Source organism: Schistocerca piceifrons, chromosome 4 (genome assembly GCF_021461385.2).
Source record: "Schistocerca piceifrons isolate TAMUIC-IGC-003096 chromosome 4, iqSchPice1.1, whole genome shotgun sequence".
In the NCBI taxonomy this organism is placed as follows: domain Eukaryota; kingdom Metazoa; phylum Arthropoda; class Insecta; order Orthoptera; family Acrididae; genus Schistocerca; species Schistocerca piceifrons.
The window spans coordinates 37,515,227-37,536,829 of NC_060141.1; the positions used below are offsets into that span (position 1 = coordinate 37,515,227).

The window sequence follows — 21,603 nt, forward strand, 5'->3', positions numbered from 1 at the left end:
TTCTGAGGTCATCAGTCCCCTAGAACTTAGAACTAATTAAACCTAACTAACCTAAGGACATCACACACATCCAGGCCCGAGGCAGGATTCGAACCTGGGACCGTAGCGGTCGCTCGGCTCCAGACTGTACGGCCTAGAACCCACGGCCACTCCGGCCGGCTCTTAATGGGATACTTTTTGCCCTTTTATTTCTACTGCCGTATTTCTCGGCATGCTATAAAATACTGTCGTTTCTTCAGAACTGCGTCTGATGAAAAGAGTGTGGGTGACACGTTCGCAGCTGGATGACGTGCCGCTGCAAGTTAAGCAGTTCGTCCTCGAAGTCTGCTTGCACTTTGTGCTAGGGAGGTATTCTCCAGGAGTGAAAGCGCTCTTTGCCCATAAACGACGACACCAGCCAACATTCGCACTCAACTGTCCCTGTGGCAAGTTTAAGATTCCATAGTCATAAGCTGAATTGTTTCATGTGAGATACGCATCCCATCTTTCCTCTTATCTAATTCACAGGAAAGAACGTTAGTTTCAAGTTCCGGATATTTGCCACATTTCGGTTCCCTGGATAATTTTCACGTCGAAACTGCGTTCTTCCATTTCTCTTCTGAAGTAACGCGACTTCTGGCATTAAATTCATCCAGTCCGTACTTTCTTCTGGTGTTTCTGTTCGTTACGGCTTTGGCATAACGCACAACCACAAGTTTAAAGCTTGCATCGTAACTGCGTCGAATCCCTTGGCTTCTAGATGCTTTTCGTTCAAAATTGTCGTTCATGTCGACATAAATCGGGCTTTCCCAACTGAAACTGACTGACAAGCTAACGAAACAATGTTGGTAGACATACACAATCTTAACGCCAGTAAAATACCGGTAAAGGTTTGCATTGTTATGTAAAAAATGTCTTGCTGGCAGTTTTCGGTTACATACACTAGTTGCGATATTGGAGACGAGCATAATTTCTTTGCAGCAAGGGTATGTAAAACGACAAGGTGTCAGATATAAGCCGCACCCTAACTTTTCGAGGGTGAAATTTGGGTAAAAAGTGCGTCTTACCTTCGAACCAATACTTTAGTCGCGCTGTGGTGAATAAACAGACAGCAGTGTGGCTGGTCAGAGCAGCTGACGACTGTTGAGAGTACTGGCTGACAACTGCTACCCAAGACATTTGTCAGCAAATATGCTAGGGTGCCATTCCAATTCGAAGAAGATTACAGTGCCATCAAAGGACGATTTCGGGCTTCATTGTTTTCGTTTAACCAGTGGCGTCTGCTTTGTAAGAGCTCAAGAGCACGTGAACATAGTAACTTTTGACACCTTGGTGATTTATTGGTTACTTTTCTTTGAATGCTGTTAAACGTAATGTAGATGCAGTAATCTGAAATACACGGCAGTAAATCTACCGCCATGTGCTACGTATTGCTCCACTACACTTGGTGAAAGTTGGCATAGGGTCGTAGGCACACCTTCACTTGTGCACATCTGCAACCGCGCACCTGGCGTGACTAAATTGCCTTATGGACCAAATACACACAAATCTGATAAACAATGTGCACAGTCTATGGCGTGCACTGCTAACACTTACCACTCCATAGAGGTTCAAGTGAGTGCCACCAGGTGGCAGCACACTGCGCCAGACTTTTATCCACATTCGCCATGAATCCCGCTAGGTGGTACCACACTCGCCAGATATGCGAATTCACAGACTACCGGTATATAGTAAAATTAGATCGGATATCAGTATATGTTATACTGAGAGAAAAAAATATTTTATGGGATTCTGGGCCGGCCGGACTGGCCGAGCGGTTCTAGGCGCTACAGTCTGTAGCCGCGCGACCGCTACGGTCGCACGTTCGAATCCTGTCTCGGGCATGGATGTGTGTAATGTCCTTAGGTTAGTTAGGTTTAAGTAGTTCTAAGTTCTAGGGGACTGATGACCTCAGATATTAAGTCCCATAGTGCTCAGAGCCATTTTGGGATTCTGAACGAGATATAGTACATAAGGTTTTGGATTTTATCGTAGAGTAATCCATTTGAGGCGCTGAAAACCATAAAGCACATCATCGTCGACTGTGAAACAAGCATTTGTCCATGCTTCTGGCATCCGTTGGTCTTGTGGTTTATCTGTGCTGTAGGCCCATATTGTACATATATATTTGAATATTCACGATATTTTGGCCCTTATGGCTCTCAACGCCTCATATTTATTCTAGACAAGTGACCTTGCTGGTAGACAGTACTTCTTGAATTTAATCATATCCGCAAACGGCAGTTTGTGTTTGGAGTTTGTTGTCCACTGTACAGGAATCGGCTTTCCTGTGGAGTGTCAACATGAGCTCTGTTGAACCTGTATTAAGAGCTAACAGAAAAGAAAATTACGAGGAAAAGTTAGCTCCAAAGAAACTAGGGCATTCCAGACCAGTTTCGTTGTCTGAGAAAGTGACGAAATCAAATACTGTGACTACAAGCGAACATTTAACAAAAAATTGTGTACAATAAGCATTAAGACGTTGTGTGGGTGCAACGCAAGAATGCCTGATGATCAGCCCAGAAGTTAATTCGTTAACTAATACGTGAATTAGGGATATTGTACATTTATGCTAAAAAATAAAGAAAATACGAAAACTCTGACTTACACAAAAATGCGAAACGGACAGTAGAGAAATCTTAAACATTACTTCGTTCTTGTCATAAACTGTACTTAATTATGTACAAAACAACGAAACTCTACAAAAAGAATTCTTCCTTTCTTCTTCTTCTTCTTCTATCTATATCCGCATCCCTCTCCAGCTACTGCCAGGTCTGGGTGCTGACGAGTCCTCTACATTTACTTTTCTTCCTCCACTTGCTGCCAGGTCACACCCATTTTCCACCGTGTTCTTCGACGCCCTCTAGGTCTTTAGTTCTTCCATAATTTTGGGGAGTCTCTGCCCATGCATCCTTTTAACATGTCCATACCATCTTAATCTCTTTTTTTCAATTTCTACTCTCATACATTCTTGTTTAAGGTCCTTTCTAATCTCTACATTCCTTACTCTGTCCATTCTTGTTTTTCCCTTAACTGCTCCGAGAAATTTCATTTCCCGTGCGCGCAGTCTGCTCGAGTCCCTTTCTGTCATTGTCCATGTTTCTCCACCATAGGTGACGATAGGGAAGTAATAATTCTTATACATAAGGAGTTTTGCTTTTTCTGAAACTTCCTTATTCCAAATCATGTTTTTATTGTTTGGTAGAAATTGCCTCCCATCTGTAACCTCCTATTAATTTCGTTAGTTATTCTTCCATCCCTAGATAGTTCACTCCCTAAATAAGTGAAACTTTCTACCACTTTGAGAGGTTCTCCATCAAGGTAATATTTCTGTTGATCCCCTTCTCTCTTCCAAATACCATTACTTCACTCTTGTCTTTATTTATTTTTAATCCATACCTTTTCATTATTTCCTTCCACGCATCAAGTTGTAACTGTAGATCTACCTCTTTATCACCTCATATTACCATATCATCTGCAAAAATCATATTTTTTTTCTTTTTCTTTTACTATATCTTTAACTGCCATATTCATTCCCTCCACCACAACATTAAAAAGTACAGGAAGTAGAATACTTCCTTGCTTAAGTCCTTGTCTTATTTCGAAGTAGTCAGTGTTCCCCAATGGTGTTCTAATTCTACAATTGTGTCCTCAGAACATTATCTTTATTACATTAATGTATCCATCTTCTATATCTATCTTCTTCATTTCTTCGCAGAGTCTTTCCCTGTTAACTGAGTCATATGCCTTTTCTATGTCTATAAAAACCATTATCACCCTTTTGTTATACTCCCAACGTTTTTCCATCAGTTGACGGATAGAAAATATCAGATCGATCGTGCTTCTTTCTTTCCTAAACCCATGCTGTTCTTCACTCAGCTCCTTTTCTATCTTTTCACTTATTCGATTTAGTAAAATTCTTTCAAAAATCTTGCCTGTATGACTCTTATTATTATTAAGCTTCCTGGCAGATTAAAACTGTGTGCCGGACCGAGACTCGAACTCGGGACCTTTGCCTTTCGCGGGCAAGTGCTCTACCAACTGAGCTACCCAAGCACGACTCACGCCCCGCTCTCACAGCTTTACTTCTACCAGTACATCGTCTGCTACCTTCGAAACTTTACAGAAGCTCTCCTGCGAACCTTGCAGAACTAGCACTCCTGAAAGAAAGGATACTGCGGAGACATGGCTTTGCCACAGCCTGAGGGGTGTTTCCAGAATGAGATTTTCATTCTGCACTGATATGAAACTTCCTGGCAGATTAAAACTGTGTGCCGGACCGAGACTCAAACTCGGGAGCTTTGCCTTTCGCGGGCAAGTGCTCTAGAGCAAGTGCTGTAGAGCACTTGCCCGCGAAAGAGAAAGGTCCCGAGTTCGAGTCTCGGTTGGGCACACAGTTTTAATCTGCCAGGAAGTTTCATATCAGCGCACACTCCGCTGCAGAGTGAAAATCTCATTCTGCTTATTATTATTATTGTTATTATTATTGAGAGCGGCTGAAGTTGTATAAATATGTTCATGAGCATAAGTGTTATACAGCAGGTGCTATTAATTTCGCACTTCATATTTATCTGAATTTAAAAATTTGTGAACATCCAGAATGTATATCTACGAACCGCCACTGCGTTTAACGAAATGCTTCTACCTGTTGCATGGCACGTGCGTCGAAAATACCTGTTATCAGTGAAGTCTCAATCACTTACTAATTTTTCGAGACGGGATGTTCGGCGATGATGTGAATACAGGGTTATTACAAATGATTGAAGCGATTTCACAGCTCTACAATAACTTTATTATTTGAGATATTTTCACAATGCTTTGCACACACATACAAACCCTCAAAAAGTTTTTTTAGGTATTCACAAATGTTCGATATGTGCCCCTTTAGTGATTCGGCAGACATCAAGCCGATAATCAAGTTCCTCCCACAGTCGGCGCAGCATGTCCCCATCAATGAGTTCGAAAGCATCGTTGATGCGAGCTCGCAGTTCTGGCACGTTTCTTGGTAGAGGAGGTTTAAACACTGAATCTTTCACATAACCCCACAGAAAGAAATCGCATGGGGTTAAGTCGGGAGAGCGTGGAGGCCATGACATGAAATGCTGATCATGATCTCCACCACGACCGATCCATTGGTTTTCCAATCTCTTGTTTAGGAAATGCCGAACATCATGATGGAAGTGCGGTGGAGCACCATCCTGTTTTGAAAGATGAAGTCGGCGCTGTCGGTCTCCAGTTGTGGCATGAGCCAATTTTCCAGCATGTCCAGATACATGTGTCCTGTAACGTTTTTTTCGCAGAAGAAAAAGGGGCTGTAAACTTTAAACCGTGAGATTGCACAAAACACGTTAACTTTTGGTGAATTGCGAATTTGCTGCACGAATGCGTGAAGATTCTCTACCGCCCAGATTCGCACATTGTGTCTGTTCACTTCACCATTAAGAAAAAGTGTTGCTTCATCACTGAAAACTAGTTTCGCACTGAATGCATCCTCTTCCATGAGCTGTTGCAACAGCGCCGAAAATTCAAAGCGTTTGACTTTGTCATCGGGTGTCAGGGCTTGTAGCAATTGTAAACGGTAAGGCTTCTGCTTTAGCCTTTTCCGTAAGATTTTCCAAACCGTCGGCTGTGGTACGTTTAGCTCCCTGCTTGCTTTATTCGTCGACTTCCGCGGGCTACGCGTGAAACTTGCCCTCACGCGTTGAACCGTTTCTTCGCTCACTGCAGGCCGACCCGTTGATTTCCCCTTACAGAGGCATCCAGAAGCTTTAAACTGCCCATACCATCGCCGAATGGAGTTAGCAGTTGGTGGATTTTTGTTGAACTTCGTCCTGAAGTGTCGTTGCACTGTTATGACAGACTGATGTGAGTGCATTTCAAGCACGACATACGCTTTCTCGGCTCCTGTCGCCATTTTGTCTCACTGCTCCCTCGAGCGCTCTGGCGGCAGAAACCTGAAGTGCGGCTTCAGCCGAACAAAACTTTAAGAGTTTTTCTACGTATCTGTAGTGTGTCGTGACCATATGTCAATGAATGGAGCTACAGTGAATTTATGAAATCGCTTCAATCATTTGTAATAGCCCTGTATTGTTACGCAGTGGCTGGGTGGTGGGGCTCTTTCGTCCTGCGTGCAGTGAGAGGCTAGCAGTCTCCGCTTGTCTGTTCCCGCAGGGCTCGTACGAGTACGGCCGGCAGCTGGTGCAGGCGGCGCTGGCGCTGCGCCAGTGCTGCCGCCTGGCGACGGCGCCCAACGAGCAGCTGAGCGCCGCGCTGGACGCGGCGTGGCGCCGTCTCGACGCCGCCGCCCAGGAGCACGTGACGCGCCTGCGCGTCTCCGCCGTCTTCCACCGCAGCGTCGACCAGGTGCGGCTCTGGCGCCGGGCGAGCGTATAGTCACTCCTAACAGAGAAACCAGCCGTTACAGGCGCCACTATACTCCAGTACCATGAGGTGAAAAAAGTCACGTGATACCACCTGATATCATGCCGGGCCTCCTTTTGCCTGGCGTAGTACAGCAACACGGCAACGAGTCGGAAGAAGCCCGGCAAAAATATTAGCCAAGCTGCCTCTATTGCCGTCCATAATTGTAAAACTATTACCACTCCAGGATTTTGTGTACCTCCTTGGTACACAAAACGGATTAGAACACTGTTGCAGAAACAACGAAACAAACATGCCAAATTTAAACAGACCCAAAATACCCAAGATTGGCGATTCTTTACAGAAGCTCGAAACTTAGCGCGGACTTCAATGCCAGATGCCTATAACAGTTTCCACAACTAAACTTCCTCTCGAAACCTGGCAGAAAATGCAAAGAGATTCTGGTCGTATGTGAAGTATGTTAGTGGCAAGAAACAATCAATGCCTTCTCTGCGCGATAGCAATCGACATACTATAGAAGACAGTGCTGCCAAAGCAGAGTTACTAAACACAGCCTTCCGAAATGCCTTCACGAAAGAAGACGAAGTAAACATTCCAGAATTCGAATCGAGAACAGCTGCCAACATGAGTAACGTAGAAGTAAATATCCTAAGAGTAGTGAAGCAACTTAAATCACTTAATAAAAGCAAGTCTTCCGGTCCAGACTGTATACCAATTAGGTTCCTTTCGGAGTATGCTGATGCATTAGCTCCATCCGTAACAATCATATACAACCGATCGCTCGACGAAAGATCCGAACCGAAAGACTAGAAAGTTGCACAGGTCACACCAATATTCAACAAAGGTAGTAGGAGTTATCACTAAATTACAAGCCCATATCGTTAACCTCGATATGTAGCAGGATTTTAGAACATATATTGTGTTCGAACATTATGAATTACCATGAAGTAAACGGTCTATTGACACACAGTCAACAGAGGTTTAGAAAACAATGTTCCTGTGAAACACAGCCGGCCGCGGTGGTCTCGCGGTTCTAGACGCTCAGTCCGAAACCGCGCGACTGCTACGGTCGCAGGTTCGAATCCTGCCTCGGGCATGGATATGTGTGATGTCCTTTAGGTTAGTTAGGTTTAAGTAGTTCTAAGTTCTAGGTGACTGATGACCTAAGATGTTAAGTCCCATAGTGCTCAGAGCCATTTTTTTGTGAAACACAACTACCTCTTTATTCACATGAAGTGTTGAGTGCTATTGAAAAGGGATTTCAGATCGATTCCGTATTTCTGGATTTCCGGAACGCTTTTGACACTGTACCACACAAGCGGCTCGTAGTGAAATTGGGTGCTTACGGAATGTCGTCTCAGTTATGTGACTGGATTTGCGATTTCCTGTCAGAGAGGTCACAGTTCGTAGTAATTGACGGAAAGTCATCGGATAAAACGGAAGTGATTTCTGGCGTTCCCCAGGGTAGTGTTATAGGCCCTCTGCTGTTCCTTATCTATATAAACGATTTGGTTGTTTGCAGATGACGCTGTCGTTTATCGCCTAACAAATTCATCAGAAGATCAAAACAAACTACAAAACGATTTAGAAAAGATATATGAATGGTGCGAAAAGTGGCAGTCGACCCTAAATAATCCACATCAGTGCTAAAAGGAACTCGTTAAACTTCGGTTACACGATAAATCAGTCTAATCTAAAAGCCGTTAATTCAACTAAATAACTAGGCATTACAGTTACGAACAACTTAAATTGGAAGGAACACATAGAAAATGTTGTGGGGAAGGCTAACCAAAGACTGCGTTTTATTGGCAGAAAATGTAACAGATATACTAAGGAGACTGCTTACTTTACGGTTGTCCGTCCTCTTTCAGAATACTGCTCCGTATGTGGGATCCTCACCACATAGGACTGACGGAGTACATCGGAAAAGTTCAAAGAAAGGCAGCACGCTTTGTATTAGCGCGAAATATGGGAGAGAGTGTCACAGAAACGGTACAGGATGTGGGCTGGAAATCATTAAAAGAAAGGCGTTTTTCGTTGCGACGGAATCTTCACACGAAATTCCAATCACCAACTTTCTCCTCCGAATGCGAAAATATTTTGTTGACACCGACCTACATAGGGAGGAACGATCACCACGATAAAATAAGGGAAATCAGAGATCGTACGGAAAGATATACGTGTTCATTCTTCCCGCACGCTATATGAGATTGGAATAATAGAGAATTGTGAAGGTGGTTCGATGAACCTTCTCCCAGGCACTTGAATGTGATTTGCTGAATATCCATGTAGATGTAGATGTAGATGTAGATGTCCTCTCGATTATGTGTCATTAATGTTCGGATGATCTGGGTGGCCAAATCATTGACTTGAACTGTCCAGAAAGTTCTTCAAGGCAATCGCAAACAGCTATGGCTCAGTAACATAGCACAATGTCGTCTATAAAATTCCATCGCCATTTGCCTGCAAATGGTCTCCAAGTAGGCGAACATAACTGTTTCCAGTCAATTGTCGGTACGGTTGGATCAAGCGGACCCAGTTGATTCCATTATGGTACCACCACCAGCTTACGCAGTGCCTTGTTGACAGATTTGGTCCATGGCTTCGAGGCCTTGCGCCATACTCGAACAGCACCATCAGCTCTTACCATCTGAAATCGGAACTCATCTGACCAGTACTCCAGTGTCCAACAGATAGGATGACAAGCCCAGGAAAGGTGCTGCAGGTGATGTCATGCTGTTAGCAAAGGCACTCGTGTCGGTGGGCTGATTCCACATCCCATTAACAGCAAATTTCGTCGCATCGTCCTAACAGACACGTTAGTCGTTTGTCCCACACTGATTTCTGCGGTTATTTCACGCACTGTTGCTTCTCTGTTAGAACTGACAATTCCACGCCAACGCCACTGCTCCCCGTCGTTAAATGGAGGCCGTCGGCCACTGTGTCGTCCATTCTGTGAGGTAATGCCTGAAGTGTGGTGCTCTCTGCAGACTCTTCAAACTGTGGGTCTCGGAATATTAAATTACCTAACGATTTTCGAAATGGAATGTCCCATGCGTCTACCTCCAACTACCATTCCACGTTCAAAGTCCGTTAATTCTCATCGTGAAGCCATAATGAAGCGGAATACCTTTTCATATGAATCACCTCAGCAAAAATGACGGCTCCGCCAATGAACTTCCCTTTTATACACACATCAGAAAAAGTTTTGCATCACCCCATTTCCCAGAACCCAAGAAGATAGACCTTGACTGTGGATACTGTATCACGGACACGATCCCTTTGACTGTTCAGAGATGTCTCTAAACCCGGCCAAAGATGTAAACAACCATGCATGAGCAGCGCCTGTTAGACGGAGAGTATCCGACAGCCGATCAGTTCCAGTCATTCCACAAGGAAGGAGGTACACGGCTCGTGTTCTGTGTAGTTCAACCACTAGATGGTCAATACCGCCGTTCGATCGCGTCCGCATTGTTACTTTGTGCCAGGAAGGGCTCTCAACAAGGGGAGAGTCCACGCGTCTAGGAGTGATCCGAAGCGATGTTGTTCGGACATGGAGGAGATACAGAGAGATAGGAATTGTCGATGACATGCCCCCCTCAGGCAGCCCAAGAACTACTGCTGCATTGGATGACCGCTACCTACGGATTATGGCTCGGAGGAACCCTGACAGCAACGCCACCTTGTTGAATAATGCTTTTCGTGCAGCTACAGAACGACTCAAACTGTGCGCAATAGGCTGCACGATGCGCAACTTCAGTCCCGATATCCATGGCGAGATCCATCTTCGCAGCCACGACACCGTGCAGCGCGGTACCAATGAGCCCAACAACATGCCGAATGGACCGCTCAGGATTGGCTTCACATTCTCTTCACCGATGAGTGTCGCATATGCCTTCGAACAGACAATCCTCAGAGACGTGTATGGAGGCAACCCGTTCAGGCTGAACGCCTTACACACACAGTCCAGCTAGTGCAACAAGGTGGAGGTTCCCTGCTGTTTTGGGGAGGCATTATGTGGGGCCGACGAAAGGCGCTGGTGGTCGTGGGAGGCACCGTAACGGCTGTATGAAACGTGAATGCCATTCTCCGACCGATAATGCAACCATATCGGTAGCGTATTGGCGAGGCATTCGTCTTCACAGACGAAAATTCGCGCCCCCATCGTGCACGTCTTGCGAATGACTTCCCTCAGGATAACGACATCGCTCGATTAGAGTAGCCAGCATCTTCTCCAGACATGAACCCCACCGAACAGGCCTGGGATGAATTGAAAAGGGCTGTTTATGGACGATGTGATCCACCAACCACTCTGACGGATCTACGACGAATCGCCGTTGACGAGTGGGATAATCTCGACCAACAGTGCCTTGATGAACTTGTGGATAGTACGCCATGACTAATGCAGGCATGCATCAATGCAAGAGGACGTGGTACTGGGTGTTAGAGGTACTGGTGTTTACAGCAATCTGGACCACCACCTCTGAAGGTCTCACTGTAAGGCGGTACTACATGCAATGTATGGTTTTCATGACCAATAAAAAGGGCGGTAACGATGTTTACGTTGATCTCTATTTCAATTTTTTGTACAGGTTTCGGAACTCTCGGAACCGAGGTGATGCAAAACTTTTTTTGATGTGTGTACCTTGTGTACATGATACTACTGCCATTGAAACGTCCCCTTTGGAAAATTATAAATTACTGCGCTGATAAACCTCTTACGTTATTTGATTTTCAAACAGCTGAGCAAAACTGAACGTACTCAGACATTTCTCTCTTTACTTATTCTGATCAACAGTAGACTGACACACAATATTTTTTTAGCGCAATGCGATCTGACTTTCAGTAATCCCTGACATACAATAACCTATACCTTTCATGAATCACTTACCTCCCAAAAATCTTCGTTACTCAAACTACTGCAATACAGCGTGCGCCAATACTGCCAGCTAAATAAAAGATTCTAACTACTGAAGGCACTAACTACTGATAGGCATAGTTACCAAATGAAAGATTTTGATAGAGAACAAACAAAGTATTTACCTTAATAACGTTAAAAAGTCATATTCATGATATCCGGTATTACAAATTTACTCTTTCTGATGGACATAGTTCAAGATCGTCCGCTCTCAAAACTCTGGCATCTCTCTCCCCACATCCACCATTGTTGGCAGCTCACCTCCAACTGCGCAACACTACGCGCTGTTCACATCAAACTGCCCAACACTACAATAGCGAATATTCCAACAATGCCAACCAGCCACAGACTGCACGCAGCACAGACAGTGATTTTCATACAGAGCGCTACGTGGCGTTACCAACATAAAAACCTAAACAGCCTACTTACACCATCTGTATATGTGAATATCGCTATCCCATGAGTTCTGTGACCTCAATGTCTGTTCTAGCGTCACACAGGTTTTATTTCATTTCAATTACCCTTCCTCGTATTCGAAGTTGTGAAATGTCAAAATCCTTACAGAGAGTAAATAACGACCATTGGACAAGACCATGTGAACACTTTTTAGATTGTTTTCTGTGGATATGTCGCCAGTAAGACAGTGGTATCTCTGCTCATGTTGTGCGTCGGTTTTTCCAACTACCATTGATTCTTTCCACCATACATATCCCATAAAACGTTTGCAATTTTTTAACCTCGTTTTACCCTATATCTTCTCTTACACTGAGACCAGAGTTCCTTCTCGCGTCCTACCTTCCTCTTCTACTGTATACCTTCACAGTGAGATCTCGTGCCGCTATTTTTGTGTATTTTATTATATAGGGTGAAACACCAACAAAATTTAGTGATTGTTAAGTGCTATTGTTCTGAATATTTTGGTACAAAGGGCGTGTGGTCTCCAGTCACTCGTTACAGATCAATAAATTTCCTTTTATTTATCAACTACATTCATCTTTCTTCTTATACCACACTGTCAATACCCTTTTTTTTTTTTTTTTATTTTTTGTCATCAGTCTACTGACTGGTTTGATGCGGCCCGCCACTACAGGCCACATGTCCTGTGGATACACGTTACGTGTCTTTAATGCAGTGGTTTCCATTGCCTTCTGCATCCTCATGTCGTTGATCATTGCTGATTCTTCCGCCTTTAGGGGCAATTTCCCACCCCTAGGACAAGAGAGTGCCCTGAACCTCTATCCGCTCCTCCGCCCTCTTTGACAAGGCCGCTTGCAGAATGAGGCTGACTTCTTATGCCGGAAGTCTTCGGCCGCCAATACCCGTAAAAGACTGCATGGTATTTAGTATCTTGCTTGTAAACATAACCTGTCCATTCACTCCCGGCACTTGCTGTTGACAACCTATGCCCACTCTACTCTTCGACCTCGTGTTTGTTTTCCCGAGAGTTTTGCACGTTAACGCAGCAGTCTATCGGTTTACTGATGGCGGACAGGCCGATGTGCACCCCGTGTAAGGGTTCACTGAATGCAGTGGCAGAGTGACACAACGACGCTATGTTGAACTGTTCCCAGTGCAACAGCAGTTACAGCACATCGCAGTATTTTGCGTCGGTAGGTTTTGGAATTCTTCACCATTAAACCTCAATATTCCCATGTATCGCTGTTAACGTAGAGCTAACACCGTCACAAAAAGAGTTATTCTAACAAGACAATTTCACGAGGAATGCATATTTCAATATTTTTGACTATTTTTATAAACACACATCATTCCACCTGTCGTCTGGAGCTGCGTGCAGACACCACGACTACACGTGGGGTAGATGCTGCCCGCATGGGTCTAAGCGAGAGCAGAGCTGAGCTGAGCGCTTTCAACAAGGAAACGAAAACACGCGTGGCGATCAGGACGGCTGACTTCGGTGTCCTCTGTTGTTCAGCAGTGAAATCATGTGCCCTTAATGTGTTCAATGTTTCGTTCTAACATTAATGTTTATGTATAAGATAATTCTTATTCAGTAGGACATTTTGAAAGATGTTTTAAAAAATTCGAATTTGAATAGGGTAAGCATATTAGCGTAGTGTCATAACATTTTACATAGTCTACCTGCTTGATACCGATGCATCACATTTTTGTGTCATGAAATACGTTAATTGCAGACTTTGCAAGCTGTTCAATACATTTTAGTGACTAAAGTAAACATCTGTACTGTTTAAAAATTTTATTGAAAAGTTTTTATTGAAATATATGAATAGCAAATGAATAGCTAGCAGCAGACCATCAGACGACTACCAATTGTGTATAAGAACTCCCTCATGTAGAATGACTGACAGCTTTGTTTCTACAGTAGAGAGGTTGAACCCCAGCAAGTGTTTTATGGTATGACATCACTTTATCAAAGGATAAACAAAATTACTGCTGCCATTACTACTACTACTACATTTTAATTTCCATTTAATCTGCATAACTTCTGTTTTAACTTTTAAACTTATTTATCCCTGAGGATGGTAGATGCAGGCTGAAACTGATTACTGAGTTCGAAATTACTGTGATTGTGCCGAAAGATAAATCAGTTTCAGAAAAGTTTCTCCTGGCGTCACGAAGGCCCTGTAACGTTGGCAAAACCAGACTGTGGATTGTAGCTTTCACTGAGCGCTGTAAGCGAACCGTAGTCGACTTAGAAAAGGGCACCCACACGTAATGATTACTGAGTCTGCTGGAAAGTGATTGCTACAGCTGGTCGCCACTATCAGTGACAACAGTAACGACGCAGTTACACCTCTTTACTCCAGCATTCTCTCATGCCATACACGATGGATCCCAAAAGAGCTGTGGGGGAGTGCGCCGCATCTGTAATGAAAGGCGCACAAAGAAGCACTGCGACCAGTTCTGGAGCCCAGCTCCAGCGACTGGAGCCCATACAAAGTGGGAAGGACGGCATACATTGTATGATTTCAGTGGCATGCTGCTAGGACAGTAACAGATCTGCACAGCGCAACAAAAATCGAATAGCTGCACCGGGAGATTAAATTGAGAATCTTTGGAAGAAAGCCGACTTTGTTCTCATGAAATCTTACTTGCTAAATTTAGAGAATCAGAAGCTGAAGAATACTGTGAAATAATTTTGCTGCTTGCATCATATAACAGGTGGAGAAATCATGAGAATAAGATAACTGAGATTTACGGCACATGCAGAACCAATAAAGAGTCAATCCAAAGCGAATGGAAAGCGAGAGAAAATCACAAATATTGGTATCAAGTATGCTCCTACAACTACGGAATTTGTAGATTTAGATAAGGCTTTTGACAATGTTGCCTGGAACACCCTCAATGAAACTCTGAAGCTCTCAAGGACAGAAATACGTGGAGTGAATGTTATCTAGATTATCTAGAACTTGTACAGAACACAGACTGTAGTTATATGAGTGGAATGACTTGAAAGAGAAATACTGGGTGAGAAGAGAGTGAAACAGGATTGTAGCCTATCCTCAGTGTTATTGGGGCTGCATAGTTAGTTGGCTGTAAAGGAAAAAGAATAGTAATTTGGAGAGTTAAAGTTCAAAGGACAAGATATAAAGTTTAAGGTTTGTCAGTGTCATAATTCTGTCAGAGATGGGAAAGGCTTTGAAGAGCAGTTGAATGGAATAGATAGCATCTTGAAAATAAATTAGAAGATGAAAATCAACAAAAGTAAAACATGGGCAATGGAATGTTGTTGGATCAAATCATGAGATGCTAAGGGCATTACATTAGGAAATGATACTTCCACAGCAAAACAACTGCTGATGGCCAAAGCATAGAGGTCTAAAATGCAGAGTGGCAGTAGCAAAAAGTGCAGTTCTGGAAAAGAAAGCTTGGAGATACTTTCTGAAGGTTCGTGTCTGGGGTGCGGCCTTGTCTAGGAGGGAAATGTGGATGATAAGCAGTTCAGGCAAGATGACAATAAAAGATATAACTCGGAAGAGGAGAAGTTTATGGTACGGTATGACTAAAAACTACGTACAGGTTGACAGCACACGTTCTGATGCTAGAAGGAATCATGAGTTTGGTAGTGCAGGGGGATGTGAGTGGGAGAGGGCGTAAAATTATAGAGGGAGAGCAAGGCTTGACTACAGGAAGCGGGCTCTTATGGGTGTAGGCTGCAGAGATGAAGAGACTTCGACAGGAAAGACTGTTATGTGAAGGCGCATCAGACTACGAGTAGTCTTCAGACCACAAAAATAAGATAGATGTACAAATTCATCCTCCAGCTAAAATTCCAAACAAAGAAGGTACAAGTCCTAAGGCTACAAACATCGTATTACAGATACATTAATCTCTTTTTATTCTTAATCAGTAGTTCTGTCTGTAAGTGTCAAGTCCCTCGATAAACGCTGCTTTAATAAAAAGAGGCGAACCTCTGCGACTCCCCTTGCAGCATATCCTACACACACGAGTCGCCAAGTCTTCTTACCACACTTCCTGTGCTCCACTTACAGCACTGCGAGCAGCTGAGAGAGCTGATCGCAGAGGCGTCCGGCGCGGCGCCGGCTGCCCAGGAGGAGGCGGCGGGGGCGTGCCGGAGGGCGCGGGCGCAGCGGCTGCTGGCGGCGCGCGAGAAGCTGCTGCTCGAGGTGGGCCGCATGGTGCGGCTGGGCCGCCTGCTCAGGACCAGGCTGCGCGAGCCGCTGGCCGCCAGCGACAGGTGAGGCCTGCCTGCTGAGCCTGCAGCGGGCGACGAGGTGCTGCTGGTGCGAGGCGTGGACTAGTGTCTCAAGTAGTACACCGTCAATCCTGCACGGCTGTCCATAAATCCGTAAAGTACGAGGGGGTCGAGATCTCTTCCGAAGGCATCCCAGATATACAGGGTGTTTCAAAAATGACCGGTATATTCGAAACGGCAATAAAAACTAAACGAGCAGCGATAGAAATACACCGTTTGTTGCAATATGCTTGGGACAACAGTACATTTTCAGGCAGACAAACTTTCGAAATCACAGTAGTTACAATTGTCAACAACAGATGGCGCTGCGGTCTGGGAAACTCTATAGTACGATATTTTCCACATATCCACCATGCGTAGCAATAATATGGCGTAGTCTCTGAATGAAATTACCCGAAACCTTTGACAACGTGTCTGGCGGAATGGCTTCACATGCAGATGAGATGTACTGCTTCAGCTGTTCAATTGTTTCTGGATTCTGGCGGTACACCTGGTCTTTCAAGTGTCCCCACAGAAAGAAGTCACAGGGGTTCATGTCTGGCGAATAGGGAGGCCAATCCACGCCACCTCCTGTATGTTTCGGATAGCCCAAAGCAATCACACGATCATCGAAATATTCATTCAGGAAATTAAAGACGTCGGCCGTGCGATGTGGCCGGGCACCATCTTGCATAAACCACGAGGTGTTCGCAGTGTCGTCTAAGGCAGTTTATACCGCCACAAATTCACGAAGAATGTCCAGATAGCGTGATGAAGTAATCGTTTCGGATCTGAAAAATGGGCCAATGATTCCTTTGGAAGAAATGGCGGCCCAGACCAGTACTTTTTGAGGATGCAGGGACCATGGGACTGCAACATGGGGCTTTTCGGTTCCCCATATGCGCCAGTTCTGTTTATTGACGAAGCCGTCCAGGTAAAAATAAGCTTCGTCAGTAAAGCAAATGCTGCCCACATGCATATCGCCGTCATCAATCCTGTGCACTATATCGTTAGCGAATGTCTCTCGTGCAGCAATGGTAGTGGCGCTGAGGGGTTGCCGCGTTTGAATTTTGTACGGACAGAGGTGTAAACTCTGGCGCATGAGACGATACGTGGACGTTGGCGTCATGTGGACCGCAGCTGCAACACGGCGAACGGAAACCGGAGGCCGCTGTCGGATCACCTGCTGCACTAGCTGCGCGTTGCCCTCTGTGGTTACCGTACGCGGTCGCCCTACCTTTCCAGCATGTTCATTCGTCACGTTCCCAGTCCGTTGAAATTTTTCAAACAGATCCTTTATTGTATCGCTTTTCGGTCCTTTGGTTACATTAAACCTCCGTTGAAAACTTCGTCTTGTTGCAACAATACTGTGTTCTAGGCGGTGGAATTCCAACACCAGAAAAATCCTCTGTTCTAAGGAATAAACCATGTTGTCTACAGCACACTTGCACGTTGTGAACAGCACACGCTTACAGCAGAAAGACGACGTACAGAATGGCGCACCCACAGACTGCGTTGTCTTCTATATCTTTCACATCACTTGCAGCGCCATCTGTTGTTGAAAATTGTAACTACTGTAATTTCGAAAGTTTGTCCGCCTGAAAATGTACTGTTGTCCCATGCATATTGCAACAAACGGTGTATTTCTATCGCTGCTCGTTTAGTTTTTATTGCCGTTTCAAATATACCGGTCATTTTTGAAACACCCTGTATGTATGTCTCGGGAGGTGAAGTGTTTAAACTCTGAAGATTGTTCCTGGAGCCGCCCTGTAGCAATTCTGGACGTGTGAGGTGTCGCATTACCTCCCTTTCCTGTTCCAGTCGCGTACGGTTCGCGGGAAGAACGCCTGCGGAAAGCCTCCGTGCGCGCTCGAATCCCGACAGCAAGCTACACCGCGATGCAGAGCGCCTCTCTTGCAGAGTCTGCCACTTGCGTTTGCTAAACATCTCTGTAACGCTATCACGCTTACCAAATAACCCTGTGACGAAACGCGCCGCTCTTCTCTGGATCTTCTCCTCTGTCAAAAAAAAATGGTTCAAATGGCTCTGAGCACTATGCGACTCAACTGCTGAGGTCATCAGTCGCCTAGAACTTAGAACTAATTAAACCTAACTAACCTAAGGACAGCACACAACACCCAGCCATCACGAGGCAGAGAAAATCCCTGACCCCGCCGGGAATCGAACCCGGGAACCCGGGCGTGGGAAGCGAGAACGCTACCGCACGACCACGAGATGCGGGCTCTCCTCTGTCAACCCGACCTGGTACGGATCCCACACTGATGAGCAATACTGAAGTATAGGTCGAACGAGCGTCCTGTAAGCCACCTTCTGTCACGTTGAACGATTCTCTTCAGTCGTCGTTGGTCCCGTTCTTGCAGGATCTTTTTCCGGCCGCAGCGATGTCGGAGAACTGATGTTTTATCGGACTCTTACATTCGCAGTACACTCGTGAAATGGTCGTACGGCAAAATCCCCACTTCATCGCTACCTCGGAGATGCTGTGTCCCATCGCTATAACACCGCGTCCAAACTCACTTAAATACTGATAACCTGACACTATAGCAGCAGCACACTACCTAACAATTGCGCCAGTCACTTGTATTATATAGGCGCTGACGACAGCAGCGCCGTATTCTGCCTGTTTACACATCTCTGTAATTGAATGCACATGCCTTGGCGCTTCAGTCTAAAATGCATTACACATGTACTACCAATAGACTCTCGTCAGCCCATGACTTGTTCGTCTCACTCATTTCTGAGTGGTTAATCAAACGACACTAACTTTTGAGCGTCGGAGAATTGTTTCGTTGTTACTGTCACGTCTCTGCCTACAGAGGATGTGTACCATTCAGTTTCCACACAAGAAATATTCCAAGGTTGCTACAGTCCCCACTGCTTAACTTGCATTGCCGATGAGACTGTTTAACAGTCGCATAAAAGTCTCACTGTCTATTGTCCATTTCCATCTATCCACATGACTACTCTGCAATTCACACATAAAGTGCGTCGCATAGGGTTCATTGAACCACTTCCACACTGCTTCTCCGCCTTAACACTCTTGAACACTTAAATCTTTCCATGTGAGCTTTTTTTCTCTTATTGTATTACGATAACTATTTCACCCTACATAGCTGGGCATCAACAAAATATTTTCGCATTCGGGGGGAGGAGGTTGGACAATGAAATTTCGTGGAAAGATCTATTCACAATGAAGAATATCTTTGTTTTAATGATTGCCAACACAACTCATGTATCATATGCGTGACACTCTCTACCCTACTTCCTGATAGTACAAAGCCGGCCGGAGTGGACGAGCGGTTAAAGGCGCTACAGTCTGGAACCGCACGACCGCTACGGTCGCAGGTTCGAATCCTGCCTCGGGCATGGATGTGTGTGATGTCCTTAGGTTAGTTAGGTTTAAGTAGTTCTAAGTTCTAGGGGACTTATGACCACAGCAGTTGAGTCCCATAGTGCTCAGAGCCCTTTGAACCATAGTACAAAGTGAGCTCCCCTTCTTTGAACTTTTCCAATGTCCTCTTTACAAGTTCCGAACTTTTTCGGAGGCTCTGCTACATTTTTCCTTACTCACAGTGTGGTTTCAGCTGTTTATACTGTCCTCAAGAAGGTCTATTATAAGCACTCTCGAAGGACGTAACTCAGTGGTGAGCGACCATTCCAGTTTTCTTCTGAATTTTGGCTACACAGTTAATACACTCATTCTTTTGGCTTGCCATTCTGTTGAAAGCATCACTGCTGATTTTCGCAAATATTGCTTATGATGTTGTGTGACTGGAGAATATCTCATACTTTTGACAATGAACGTAATATGAGGAAATCAATGAGGCTCAAAGTGGCAGCCAGTTAGATCTTGGTAACGATTGTCAAAAGCTCAAGTTTAAACTTTGATATGACATGCCTTATGAAGTGAGCACAGCGTATCAATTATATTAATGTTCAACTGTATCTTAGCAGAAGCTGAACCTTCACTTCTTTTTATTCCTTTAGTAATGGCTGATGACCACTCAAATCTTTCTCACGAAAATATATTTACATTGTAAGACTCTATGTTCTTTCACCGTTAACAGGAGAATATCTGTGATGAATTCTAGAAACTCTCTTCCTCTCGTGGTAAAGGGGTGAGAAACACTGATGACCGCCTCCAATAGTGCGCCAACAGTTTCCTTCTCAGATCGATGTTGTTGGATTAGCACCAGCTGCATAAAGCGTAGGTTGGAGAATGGCTTATACGCAGTTTGATATTGACTTCTGAGATATCTCGACAGACAACCGAAGTTTATACGAATGAGTGAAAAACAAACTAATATTTGCACATAATGGCTGAGATCGCCTTTGTCCATCAGGTGGTCTTAAAAATAAAAATTTTGTCCTATAAATATTCTAATGAGGTAACCTGTTGGATTTTCGTACTGTTTAGTGCCAGGAACCTTCTTTCCTATTTGGGTTTACCGTCCTGTCTGCAACAACGGCATTACAATCTAAGCAAATTGTGCCTTGGCTCTGACAGTAACCAGGTAAGGCAGAACAGATGGCGAGCAACTTACCCAGCGCTATTACACAGTGATCAAAGGAAAGCTTGGAAAAGTGAGACCCAGTTAACCGTGACTTTCGTCCTTACAACACCCGGAACAATTTTAGCGGCCACATCCTGTGTCAGGAATTTCAGTAATGTTAGGCTCGGGAGGCCCTTCTTAAACAACTGAGTGTAATTATAATAGAAAGTTCGATCCTTCTCAATATGTCAGCCTAGACCTGTCTTTCTTTCTCCCTCACTTATTCCGTTTCATTCAGTTATCTTTCATCGAGCGCCAGACAATACAGATTCCCTAAAGGATAAGATTTTATACCAAGAATGCGATTTTTACAACAAATAATAAACGTTACACATTTCATGTGTACACTAACTTAAAACTACCCTACTTGAAATATGAACCTGTATATAATAAAGACGTTATTAGTGTTAAAACATGATCAGACGAATTTCCTGGTAACGCTCATACAGTTACACATTTATATTATTAAGAGTATACCTATCTACATGTATGTAACTCAGTATCATTGTATTACTTCAGCATTTACTTATTTATAAACAGATTTAACAGACCCACAGCTCTGGCATATCCAAAATTTAGCTCTCTTTCTCGCAATATTTTCATCCTCTCTTTCTCTGAATCCCAGCCAAAACCGTTAAAAAATGGTTCAAATGTCTCTAAGCAGTATGGGACTTAATATCTGAGGTCATCAGTCCCCTAGACTTAGAACTACTTAAATCTAACTAACCAAAGGATATCACACACATCCATGGCCGAGGCGGGATTCGAACCTGCGACCGTACCAGCAGCGCGGTCCCGAACTGAAGCGCCTAGAACCGCTCAGCCACAGCGGCCGGCCAAAAACTGCTATTTACGCATGATTTTACCACTGTTGGCAACATAATTATTGCACTTAATGTTTGTAACATTTCACCTGATTACGTAAACGAGTAATGAAGTTAAGCTAAATAAATTTGACAGAAAAAAAATTTGTATACCACTTAATCAGTCTTGTTTGCAATTTATTCTTTTATTAACAGCGCGTTTCGCCTTCGGAA

General features: G+C 44.3%; 1 protein-coding gene across 1 annotated transcript in view; it reads left to right on the plus strand.

Annotated features, from left to right (window-relative positions):
* Nucleotides 1-21,603, plus strand: part of LOC124796341 (titin) — a 1,000,763-nt gene that overhangs the window by 53,577 nt on the left and 925,583 nt on the right. Inside the window, exons 5-7 of the mRNA XM_047260475.1 lie at nucleotides 6,190-6,381; nucleotides 15,790-15,824; nucleotides 15,876-15,981. Of these exons, the coding sequence (XP_047116431.1) occupies nucleotides 6,190-6,381; nucleotides 15,790-15,824; nucleotides 15,876-15,981 (333 nt within the window). The remainder of the gene's footprint in view (nucleotides 1-6,189; nucleotides 6,382-15,789; nucleotides 15,825-15,875; nucleotides 15,982-21,603) is intronic.